At 43.9% G+C, this 12,554-nt stretch overlaps 1 protein-coding gene across 2 annotated transcripts in view; it reads left to right on the forward strand.

The window, feature by feature from the left end:
* KIF16B (kinesin family member 16B) overlaps positions 1–12,554 on the forward strand; it is a 499,368-nt gene that overhangs the window by 74,035 nt on the left and 412,779 nt on the right. For both annotated transcript variants that reach the window (XM_075339277.1, XM_075339278.1), the window contains exon 7: positions 3,537–3,679. In XM_075339277.1, coding sequence (XP_075195392.1) covers positions 3,537–3,679 — 143 coding nt within the window. The remainder of the gene's footprint in view (positions 1–3,536; positions 3,680–12,554) is intronic.

The raw sequence follows: 12,554 nt of genomic DNA on the forward strand, positions 1-12,554 counted from the left end.
AGAACGTAAGAATGATGTTTATTATACTGACCTAAATAGGCGGTCCAGTCCAATGGGAGTCGCTGCTCTCTGATCCAATGGGAGTCGCTGCTCTCTGATCCAATGGGAGTCGCTGCTCTCTGATCCAATGGGAGTCGCTACTCTCTGATCCAATGGGAGTCGCTGCTCTCTGATCCAATGGGAGTCGCTGCTCTCTGATCCAATGGGAGTCGCTGCTCTCTGATCCAATGGGAGTCGCTGCTCTCTGATCCAATGGGAGTCGCTGCTCTCTGATCCAATGGGAGTCGCTGCTCTCTGATCCAATGGGAGTCGCTGCTCTCTGATCCAATGGGAGTCGCTGCTCTCTGATCCAATGGGAGTCGCTGCTCTCTGCTACGATCGCCTTCCTCCTTCGACCCATCCCAGTATGAATTACGTGTCCTACATCATCCACACAAGCCGTCATTGCGGTCCTGTGCAGGCGCACACTGATCTGCCCTGCTGAGGACAAATCGGTGTATTGTAGTGCGCATGCGTGGGCGGTCTTTAACTTTTCCTCGCGACTGCGCAGCAACGCAATGTTGACCTGTGTGAATGACGTAGGACATGTCATCCATACTGGGCTTGGTAGAAGGAGAATGGTGATCGCCACAGAAAGGAGGCTCCGGACCGGATAGCAGCGGCACCCATCGGACTGGACTGCCCCCTAGTATGGGCTCTTATATACAGTATTCTGGAATGCTGTACATAACAGTTGACTGGTGGCAGCCACAGCTTAGGCTAAGTTCACATTTCCGTTGTTTTGCATCAGTCACAATCCGTCGCCTTGAGGAATTACGGTATCCTGCAAAATATTTTGCAGGAATCCTGTTTTTCCCCATAGACTTCTATTAGTGACGGATTGCAACTGATGATGCTGCGTTGCATCCGCTGCGTCGCAGTCAGTCGTTTTTTAACTGTCCACCGGGCGGGAGCAACGCAGCCTGTAACGTTTTTTGAGCAGCGCAATCCGTAGGATTTTGCTGCGCATGCTCTCTCTGGCACCCTGCCCCCGTAACCAGGATACACATCGGGTAACCAAGCAATGCGCTTTGGTTAGTTACCCGATATTTACAGTGGTTACGTGTGCAGGGAGCCAGCGCTAAGCGGTGTACGCTGGTATCCAAGATAAATATCGGCTAACCAAGCAAAAAGTGCTTTGCTTTTACCAGATATTTACCCTGGCTGTGCACGGAGCCCGACACTTCCTCGCTCGGCTCCGCCCCCTCCCGCACTCAGCATGTACTCACACTCACACTCACACACACACACACTCACCTGTCCCCAGCCCTGCAGTCCCCGCGGCACTGACGTCCTCAGTGCCACGGCCTCGCTCGGCTCCACCCACCCCGAACTCCGCCCCCTCGCGCTTCGCCCCCGCACACAACGGAGTCCGACAAAGAAAATTCTGTTCTTTGTCATCCGTTGTACAGCGCATCAGTCACATGCGTCAAGCAACGCATGTGACTGATGCAAAACAACGGAAATGTGAACTTGGCCTTATAGTCACCAAATCTGGTGACAGGTTACCTTTAAACTCAGATTTTTTTACCTACTTAAATAGATATAAATCTTTGTTTGGCTTCTCACTGTACGTCTATGGAGCAGTATTGTGTTGCCAGGTCATCTATATTGCACAACAAACGCTGTAAAAGTGAATGATGGTATTAGATTATTTTTTCACCGTTTCATCCCATTTGGAGGTTTTTTTTTTTTTCCTTTTGAGTTTTCAGGATATTATTAGATAAATTATGTCATTCAAAACTAGAACTCGTCTCACAAAAAACAAATCTTCGTATGGCTATGTAGATGTAAAACTATAAAGTTATGGTTCTCGTATGTAAGCCAAAAAACAAAAAAAAGTGAAAATATGAAAATTGGCAGGGAAGGTGTTACAGAAAAAGTCTACTTTTGCAATCAACTATTTTTCACCCTTTCACAGCAGCTAAAATTAAATGTGAAACAACTTTCCAAATTGTCTTATAGAGTAACCGTCATTTTATGTTTTTTCATTTCTGTAATATGCACATGAAAATAAGCAATTTTGTAAGTTATGAAAGGAATCTGTATCTTTCATCTTCTAGACTGATCTATCCTTCATTTCATGGGTAAAATCTGTATTCAGTGAAGACAAATGTTCACATTACTGAGATACAAGGTGGCACTTGGTGTTTTTCACATTATATGGAGTGCAGGAGGCTCACGATTGAGGCAGACATAGACCTCAGTATCATAGAGTGGTAGCGTTGGAAGTGACCTCAAAGGTCATCCGGTCCAACCCCCTGCAAGTGCAGGTTTTCTAAATCATCCCAACTATATGTTTATCCAGTTTCCGCTTGAAGATTTCCATTAATAGAGCGCTCACCACCTCCCGTGGTTGCCTGTTCCACTCCCTGACTGCCCTCACTGTCAAAGTTTTTTCTAATGTGTAATCTGAATCTCCATCCTTTTAGTTTCATCCCAATGCTTCTTGTACTTCCTTGTGCTAATGAGAAAAGGGTGGTTCCCTCTGCACTGTGACTACCTTTCAGATATTTGTAGACCACTATTAAGTCTCCTCTCAGCCTTTTCTTTTGCAAACGAAACATTCCTCTAGTTCTTTTAGCCGGTCTTCATAGCACATGGTATGCAGACCTTCTACCATCTTGGTTGCTCTTCCCTGGACTTGCTCCAATATATCGATGTCTTTCTTGAATTGGGGCTCCCAGAACTGTACACAGTATTCCAGGTGTGGTCTGACCAGGGAAAAGTATAGGGGAATAATGACCTCTCTTGATCTAGATTCAATGCTTGTCTTGATACATCCCAGAAATTTGTTGGCCTTTTTAGCTGCAGCTCCGCATTGTTGGGTCATGTTGAATCTGGGATCCACTATTCTGCCCAAGTAATTTTCTCTGTTGCTATCACCTTGTTGTATTACTCCCATACTATATATGCTTTTTACATTTATTTTACCCAAATGTAGGACTTTGCTTTTGTCCCTGTTAAACACCATTCTGTTCTCCTCGGCCCATTGTTTGAGTGTGTCTAGATCCTTTTGAATCCGCTCTCTTTAGTGTTGGCTACTCCTCATATCTTAGTATTATCTGTGAATGTTATGAGTTCTCCAGTAATTCCGATGTCCAGATTATATATAAATATATTAAACAGCACTGGCCCCAGGACAGAGACCTTCTCATGAAACAACAGTTATACTTCACTATAGAACTTTATGAGCACCAACTATCCTTCCCTATGTTAGGACATCCCTGAATACAGATTTTACTCCTCAATTGAGAATGACCAGTTCATGATGTGGAAAAAAGCAAATTTCTCTGATTTAAAATATGACCCATTTTGCTACATGGTAACATAGCCATCCTAGTTTTTGGTTGCAGCTAACACAAATTTACAGAAATGTCTCACAATTCCAGTGCATGTAATGGCTGCATCATAGCATTTCAGGCATTGGATGTACCATGCCATTATATGGAAGTGTCAACATTTAAGATTTACTCTTATGCTTCTGATATCTGCAGATTTGTCAAAGCACTTAGTCCAGAATTACAGTGATGTGGAGGAGCTAATGGATGCCGGGAACATTAATAGAACCACAGCTGCCACGGGAATGAATGATGTGAGCAGTCGGTCACACGCCATCTTTACCATCAACTTCACTCAGGTACCGTGGCATCTGTTACCCTGCCGTTACCGTGGGGCCATGTTGCCCAGCCGTGGGGCCATGTTGCCCAGCCGTGGGGCCATGTTGCCCAGCCGTGGGGCCATGTTGCCCAGCCGTGGGGCCATGTTGCCCAGCCGTGGGGCCATGTTGCCCAGCCGTGGGGCCATGTTGCCCAGCCGTGGGGCCATGTTGCCCAGCCGTGGGGCCATGTTGCCCAGCCGTGGGGCCATGTTGCCCAGCCGTGGGGCCATGTTGCCCAGCCGTGGGGCCATGTTGCCCAGCCGTGGGGCCATGTTGCCCAGCTGTGGCACCATGTTGTATCATCCTGCAAAAAGAGGGTACTGCCTTTAGGGAATGTCGCTGCAATGTAGGTCTGCTTACCCACAGCATAACATCGCTTCCACAAGCTCGCCTCCTTCCCATGGTGGATCCTGTTGCCTTCAATTTGTGCTACATTTTGTTTTTTTGTGGAATTGGACCACCTAAGTTGGCTTGCCCTCCCAGTGCACAATAGGAAGCCTTGGGCACCCATAGCCCCATTGCCAGGTGATTTGTTGTCCTTCCTTAGACCTTTTTTGGAAGGTATTAACTGGCCACTGAGTATTAAAAAGGACAGGACAGGTCTTGTGTGATATTTAATTATCTAATCAATACAATTCGGCCATTGTCAGTCTCTCAAACCTTGGTAATTGTCCATATTTCTCATGTTAACACTTCAACATCAAGAACTGCCTAATATATATCATTAAGTTGTGCCATTGTGACGAGACTCCTGTGCACCTCTCCAGTTAATGGCTTTATATTGCCACTGTTCAGTGTATAATTTTTCTACAGATTCTTGGAACAGATATCATTTTGGAAAACTTGTAATCTTCGGGGTTGCTCATGTTCTTTGATCAATAATTCTATTAAGGCTACTGAAAACCTTAAAGGGAACCTGTCACCACTTTTTTGGCGTATAAGCTGCGGCTACCACCACCGGTCTCTTATATACACATTCTAACATGCTGTATATAAGGGCTCAGGCTTATGTGTAGAACATAAAAAACACTTTATAATACTTACCTAACAGTTGCGCAGTTGGCCACATGGGCGTCTCCGTTGTCCGGTGCCGGCGCCACCTCTTTCGGCCACCTTTGTTCTCCTTCTCTTGCCATGGTGCATGACTGGTCCGACGTCATACACAATCGCCAGCATTCAGGTCCTGAGCAGTCCCGGTGAGTGTGTATGACATAGACGCGTCATGCACACAGACTTCAGAAAGAGGACGAAGATGGCCGATAGCGGCACCGGACAACGGAGACGCCCATATGGCCAACCGCGCGACCGTTAGGTAAGTATTATAAAGTGTTTTTTATGTTCTACACATAAGCCTGAGCCCTTATATACAGCATGTTAGAATGCTGTATATAAGAGCCCACTGGTGGTGGTGGCCGCTGCTTATAGGCCAAAAAAGTGGTGACAGGTTCCCTTTAAACTGTAACAAATCATTTTCATTTATTTATTTTTCATAAATAAATCATACATGTGAAAATGAGCTTCTTTGTAATGTATCTTTATCAGAAATCTGCTTCTTTCTACATCGGGACTGATCAGTCATTCTTAAATGTCTCATTTCAGAGGTAAATTCAGTGAAGACTTTACTATTACTGAGAGAGAAGATGGCAGTTGGTGCTCATGAAAGTCTATGGAGCGTTCAGCGGAATGTTGGTGTTGGTCCATAGAATTTAAAATATTTAAAATTAAAAAAAGCACCAACTGTCATTTCCTATCTCTGCAAAGGGAAAATCTGCTGTCACGGAGTACTGATTTTACCAATGAATTAAAAATGAAGGATCACTCCAAACCTCCTTTGGTATTACCATCGCCACAAAGTAGTGCCCCTGCCAGGAGCTTCATGGCACAGGTTTCCATGGCAGATGGTAAATTGGTCCTGACATCAGTAAGAAGGGAAAAAAATAATGAAAATGTAATGTTTATGTATCCCATATTGTGAATACGGCCACATCTGTGTCCCCCTTTAACACTCCCAGACAGTGCATCCAGACCGCATGTAATGCCGCAGATACTAATGTAGAAAACCTTCACTCCTGGACCTATTGTACATATGATTTATCCATCTGTAAGGCCTTAGAGCATTATATGTGCAAAATAATAATTGTTTAATGAGATATTTCTATGCCTACTGTTTATTGGAAAAATGAATGTGTAGAAGCGATCTCTGGGGCTGCTCTCAATCTTCCCAGATGTTCATGTGTTAATTAATGCCTGCCGTTTTATTGCTTAAAAAAAAATCACTGTTAGCACATTCTTCAAATGTTATGAATTTATTTTTATTTCCTATTTCTGCATTTAAAGGGGTAGTCCATGACTTTAACACTGATGACCTTTACTTTGGGATAGGTCACCAATACCTGATTGGTGGGGGTGCGACAACAGACACCCGCGCAGATCTGCTGCTCCCAGTGTCTCTGGAACTGAACAGCACAGCGCTATCTACTGTATAGTGGCCACAGCTGGTATTGCATATCCGTCCCCTATGGAAATCAGTAGAGCCAGGGGTGGGATTCAAATTTTTAACAGGTTCTCTAAACCCCGCCCATTTGAAACCACACCTCATTCTGTAACCACACCCATTTCGTTAGCCACACCCATTTTTGCGCACTTTCCTCAACCAAAAAATACAAGTATTAATAATAAAAACTTTCCCCTTCTTACTCTTCCTATACCTTCACTTTCCTATCAACTACCAGTTGTTTCAATCGCTGTCAGTCACTTATTTGCTTGGCATATTGCATGAAACTTTTTCTACAATGTTTGAAAATGTATTACTAAAGGAACCTGCTCAAAATGGAACGGACAACCAATCCCATACAGATCCCATGCGGCCTCCTCTCCCCTGCAGGCTCCTCTCCCCTGCAGGCTCCAGTCCCATGTGCCCTCCTCCTCCCCTACAGGCTCCAGTCCCATGTGGCCTCCTCTCCCCTACAGAGTTGCATCTTCGGCTCACAGAGCACTTACCTGCTCCAGGTGCCGGCTGCCTCCCCTCAGTCATCCTCCGCGGCACTCTGCATACTGACGCTGACAGGCGGCAGCGTAGTGAGGTAATCTCAGCACGCTGCCGTGACCTCTGAAGCATCATCACGCCGCCGGACGCTGGGTCAGAGAGCAAACTTGCTCCACTGAACCCGGAAGTGCGGCGTGCACTGAGGTACGGGGATTCATTTGTATCGGTGTCTTAAAGACGCCAATACAAATAAATAGGGAACCAGGTCGGAGACGCCGATTCTTGCTGGTTCTGGGAACCGGCTGTTATTTTAACAACCGGTTCGCCAGAACCGGCTGAATCCCACCCCTGAGTAGAGCAAAGTGCACTGATCTTTATAGAGAAAAATCTGTAGATGCTTTGGGACTGATCCTGCCCTTTCGAGCCTTATATAGCCTTTTAGATGTAGGAAAAGTTTCCATACTTGTATGACCCCACTGCCACTGACTTGAATCATTTGTAGCCTGAACACTAGAACATGCACAAATTCCAAAATGAAGGGCTGCAGCACTAAAGGGTATGCAGCTCACATATCTAAGTAATTTTTGGTGTTTTACTCCAAACACAACCCCAACTCACCCACCCTACCCAAAAAGGGGGAGTAATTACCCTAATTATTTATACACTGTGTGCAGAATTATTAGGTAAATGAGTATTTTGATCACATGATGATTATTATACATGTTGTCCTACTCCAAGCTGTATAGGCTTGAGAGCCAACTACCAATTAAGTAAATCAGGTGATGTGCATCTCTATAATGATGAGGGGTGTGGTGTAATGACATCAACACCCTATATAAGGTGTGCTTAATTATTAGGCATTTTCCTTTCCTTTGGCAAAATGGGTCAGAAGGTTTTGAAACCTTGAAGGTCAGAAAGATTTGACTGGTTCTGAAAAGTCCAAAATTGTGAGATGTCTTGCAGAGGGATGCAGCAGTATTGAAATTGCCAAACTTTTGAAGCGTGATCACCAAACAATCATGCGTTTCATGGCAAATAGCCAACAGGGTCGCAAGAAGCGTGTTCGGCAAAAAAGGCGCAAAATAACTGCCCATGAATTGAGGAAAATCAAGCGTGAAGCTGCCAAGATGCCAGTTGCCACCAGTTTGACCATATTTCAGAGCTGCAACGTTACTGGAGTATCAAGGTGTGCCATACTCGGGGACATGGCCAAGGTAAGGAAGGCTGAAAAACGATCACCTTTGAACAAGAAAAATAAGATAAAACGTCAAGACTGGGCCAAGAAATATCTTAAGACTGATTTTTCAAAGGTTTTATGGACTGATGAAGTGAGAGTGACTCTTGATGGGCCAGATGGATGGGCCAGAGGCTGGATCAGTAAAGGGCAGAGCGCTTCACTCTGACTCCGACGCCAGCAAGGTGGAGGTGGGGTACTGGTATGGGCTGGTATCATCAAAGATGAGCTTGTGGGACCTTTTCGGTTTGAGGATGGAGTGAAGCTCAACTCCCAGATTTACTGCCAGTTTCTGGAAGTCAACTTCTTCAAGCAGTGGTACAGGAAGAAGTCGGTATTGTTAAAAAAAAACAAAACATGATTTTCATGCAGGACAATGCTCCATCACATGCATCCAACTACTCCACAGCTTGGCTGGCTAGTGAAGGTCTAAATGATGATAAAATAATGACATGGCCCCCTTGTTCACCTGATCTGAACCCCATAGAGAACCTGTGGTCCCTCATGAAATGTGAGATCTACAGGGAGGGTAAACAGTGCACCTCTCGGTGTCTGGGAGGCTGTGGTGGCTGCTGCATGCAATGTTGATCGTAAACAGATCAAGCAACTGACAGAATCTATGGATGGTAGTCATCATAAAGAAAGGTGGCTATATTGGTTAATTCTGCACAGTAATAGTTACCTGCATAAACAGATATCCTCCTAAGATAGCCAAATCTAAAAAAAACCCACTCCAACTTCCCAAAATATTAAGCTTTGATATTTGAGTCTTTTGGGTTCATTGAGAACATCGTTGTTGATCAATAATAAAAAAAAAATCCTCTAAAATACAACTTGCCTAATTAAATCTGCACATGGTGTACAGTGATGTATTATGTAATGTTGCAGTTACATTATTGGACACTAGCTGTCAGCACAGTAGATCTTGAACCATAAAAGCATCTCATTTTACAGTCTGCTGTAAAATTTGATGGTTTCAAGTCATTATTGCCTTTAATTAGGAAGTTGAAGGTTCTTTTTTGTAAAACATTGAGACCTCTGCAAAATACAGTTTGAGTAGAGACTGTTATGTCTAGACTCCTGACTCGAACCCAGCAGCCTTATAATCTAGTTATTCAGTTAGGTTCCAGAGACCTGTGGCCAGTTGGACATTGTAGTCCGTATTCTGACCTTGTTTCATGAACATCTGAATTTATTATTTTCTAATCATTCTGATGCCTACATTATTTTCCACTATATAACTTATGTATATGTTGATCAGACTAATAGATGTATTAGGGTCAGCGCACACAGCGAGAAAAACAGTGCAAGTGGAATGCGATAAAAAAAAATCGTATACCACTCGGACCAATATTACTCTATGGGGCAGCACCCATAGGTGATTATTTTCTCAGTCCTTATCGGACGGCAAAAACAGTCGCAGCATGCTGCGAGTGCAATGAGAGCTTGTTTAATTCCCACCCATTCAAGTTTATGGGGCGAGAGAAACATCGCATTGCTCTCGCATTACACCGGTGTAATCTGAGAGCAGTGTGATTCTCGCATCAGCCGGCAACGGCGGAGATAGGGAGATAAATCCCTCCCCTCCGCAGCACCGGCCGTCCCCTCCGCAGCTGTGGTCTGATCGCACAATCGGGCCACAGTCGCATTACACTCGCATGACACTCGGCTCACGCTGTGCTGCGAGCATCAGCCGAGTGTCATGCGAGGGCTCGCACAACTCCCTGTGTGGCCTCAGCCTTAAAGGTAGTCAGCACATTGTGACTTTTCAAACCAAGCACAGGTGTTCAGTACATCTTCTCACTTACCTGATTTGCATCGATCTTTGCCCTTCTCTTCCTTGATTGACCACTCTAGCTTTACAGTATTTAGAGAAGGGCGGGCATAGTTGCAAAAAAAGAGGGTGGGAAGATGCGCTGAAATTTTAGGCCATGCCAAGAGCGCACTGAGCGCTTGTCATCTTGTGCTGAGTCAGGCCCTGTGCGTACTAGACATTTTTGCTGCGTTTTTTGCGGTGTTTTTACCGCATTTTTGTGCTGAAAACGCTGTGACATTGCTTCCCCAGCAATGTCTTTGGTTTTTCAGAAGTGCTGTCCGCACACAGCGTTTTTTTGTAGCTGCGTTTTTGTGGTGACCACAAAAACGCATCATGTCAACTATTTCTGCGTTTTTCACTCATTGACTGCAGTGCACAAAAACGCGGTAAAAACGCATCGCGTTTTTACCGTGGGTGTGGTTTTTGCGTTTTTGTACGTTTTTGCAGACAAACGCACAAAAAACGCTGTGTGGAAAAAAAAAAACGCCTAGTGCGCACATAGCCTCACTATACACTTTGGATTTCTCCACCTCTGACTCATGCCCAGGTTGGATCTACAATGACAGCCCCAGAGAAAGCACTAATATAAATATATCTATATCTATCAGGAAATCGCTGTGTGAATGGGTTATACTTTTTCGTTTCAGCTGTAGTATATTTATCCTCAGAACCTAACTCATCAGGCAATAGTGAAAATCTGACAGTTTTTTTCATTTTGATAAATTGTTTGGCTGCTTTCCCTTGAATCACTTCATCAAAAATCAACAGATCTCCAGCAAATCCGCTAATTACAAGACATAAGCAAATTACATTTTTATGATACTTTAAGTTCATCTATTTGTGCTTTACTAATTAGAGCTGTGCACAGATTTTAATCTGTTTGCAACTGCCCCAAGGGAAGTTTAGTATATAATATCACTGGTCAATCTGTGATGCTGTAACGAGGGAGTAATGTGATGACAGGTCAGAGAAGAGGTGTTTAGGCCAAGTCGCCTCGTCTATTAATATTTTTACATATCAATGATTTATTTATTTTATTCTCTTAAAGTACACACCAAAATTTTGGACACACCTTCTCATTCAAAGAGTTTTCTTTCTTTGATGGCTCTGAAAATTGTAGATTCACATTGAAGGCATCAAAACTATGAATTAACACATGTGGAATGAAATACTTAAAGTGTGAAACTGCAAAATATGTCTTATATTCTAGGTTCTTCAAAGTAGCCACCTTTTTGCTTTGATTACTGCTTTGCACACTCTTGGCATTCTCTTGATGAGCTTCAAGAGGTAGTCACCGGAAATGGTTTAATTCATTTCATTCCACATGTGTTAATTCATAGGTTTGATGCCTTCAATGTGAATCTACAATTTTCAGAGTCCTGAAAATAAAGAAAACTCTTTGAATGAGAAGGTGTGTCCAAACTTTTGGTCTGTACTGTATATAACACCATTAATTCCATAGAGCTTTACATAACTCATCATCACTGTCCCCGTTGGGGCTCACAATCTACATTCCCTATCAGTCTGTTTTTGGAGTGTGGGAGGAAACCAGAGAACCCGGAGGAAACCCATGCAAATACGAGGAGAACATACAAACTCCCTGCAGATGTTGTCCTTGGTGGGAGCTTTGTGTTCAGCAGTCTGTATTACACCAAGGTTCTCTAGTCTACTTTAATAGACCTAGTTCTCCTATGATGGTTTAAAAGGGCTGTCCAATTAAAATGAATTTAGATGAAGATGCTTGAAATAGCTTAAACTGTCACCAATTCTGTTCTTTGCTTTCTGTAAATCCATGGTAATCTCCTTAGATGTGGTTACAGTCGCCAGGATATCTTCCTCAAAAATGCTCAAATGACTTTACAAGTAAAGTTTTTCATTGGAGAGTGAGGGATAGAAACTCCTATCACAGATTCTGATGATGACTAGACATCACCTCTCAAAAAGATGATGATAATAATAATAATATTAGTGCCAACATATTCTGCAGCACTTTTACAATTATATGGGGACATATACAGACATTTAACAGTTACAGCAGGAGTGAGGACCCTGCCTGAAAATGTACAATGTATAGTAATAATGATGATGACCCTCATGGTCCTGACTGTACGCTTATAACCTAATCGCTTTTTAGCAAGGTATATTTAGAGGAAGATAATCACAATGTTACCATACCAGGCCGAGATGGTTCGGACCCTAGCTAGGTATGCTGTGCTGAGGCATGAGGAGATTTATAACAAAGCCTAGAAGAAGAACATGGCTGGTGAGATCTTGAAATCAAGATGGAGGCTGAAGGGAAGACATCGGGAGGTTGAACTGTATGGAAAGTGCAGAGTGTGATACACAGTTAGGTGAGGTCATTTCTCATTTCAAAAACTAAGCCAGCCCTAACTCTGTTGATGCATTGGCTGTATCCGAAAAGGGGGTGCTTTAGTTATCAGTCATCTTGTACAGTGTGAACAAGGACATAGATTGTAATCTCCCTTTCTCCTGAGACTATTGTATCCGGTTTAAAAGGAACCTGTTAGGTGCACTATGCACCCAGAACCACAAGCAGTTCTATGTGTATATTGCTAATCCCTGCCTAGGGCCCCTTTCACACAGCGTCTTGCCTTGCGTTCACAGGTCCCGTTGGGACATCCGTCCGAACCACCCCTCCCCCAACCCGCAAAGCAGGTTTCGGACGCTTGCGCTGACAGGGCCATTGACTGTAAGGGAAGGGAGCACACTACGTTAGCGCATGCTCTCTTTTGTACCATTTTCGTGCATATACGTTTTCTGCAGGCGGACACCCGAACGTAGTAGACTACGTTCGGGT

The sequence above is a fragment of the Anomaloglossus baeobatrachus genome, chromosome 3, assembly GCF_048569485.1.
Source record: "Anomaloglossus baeobatrachus isolate aAnoBae1 chromosome 3, aAnoBae1.hap1, whole genome shotgun sequence".
Lineage (NCBI taxonomy): Eukaryota > Metazoa > Chordata > Amphibia > Anura > Aromobatidae > Anomaloglossus > Anomaloglossus baeobatrachus.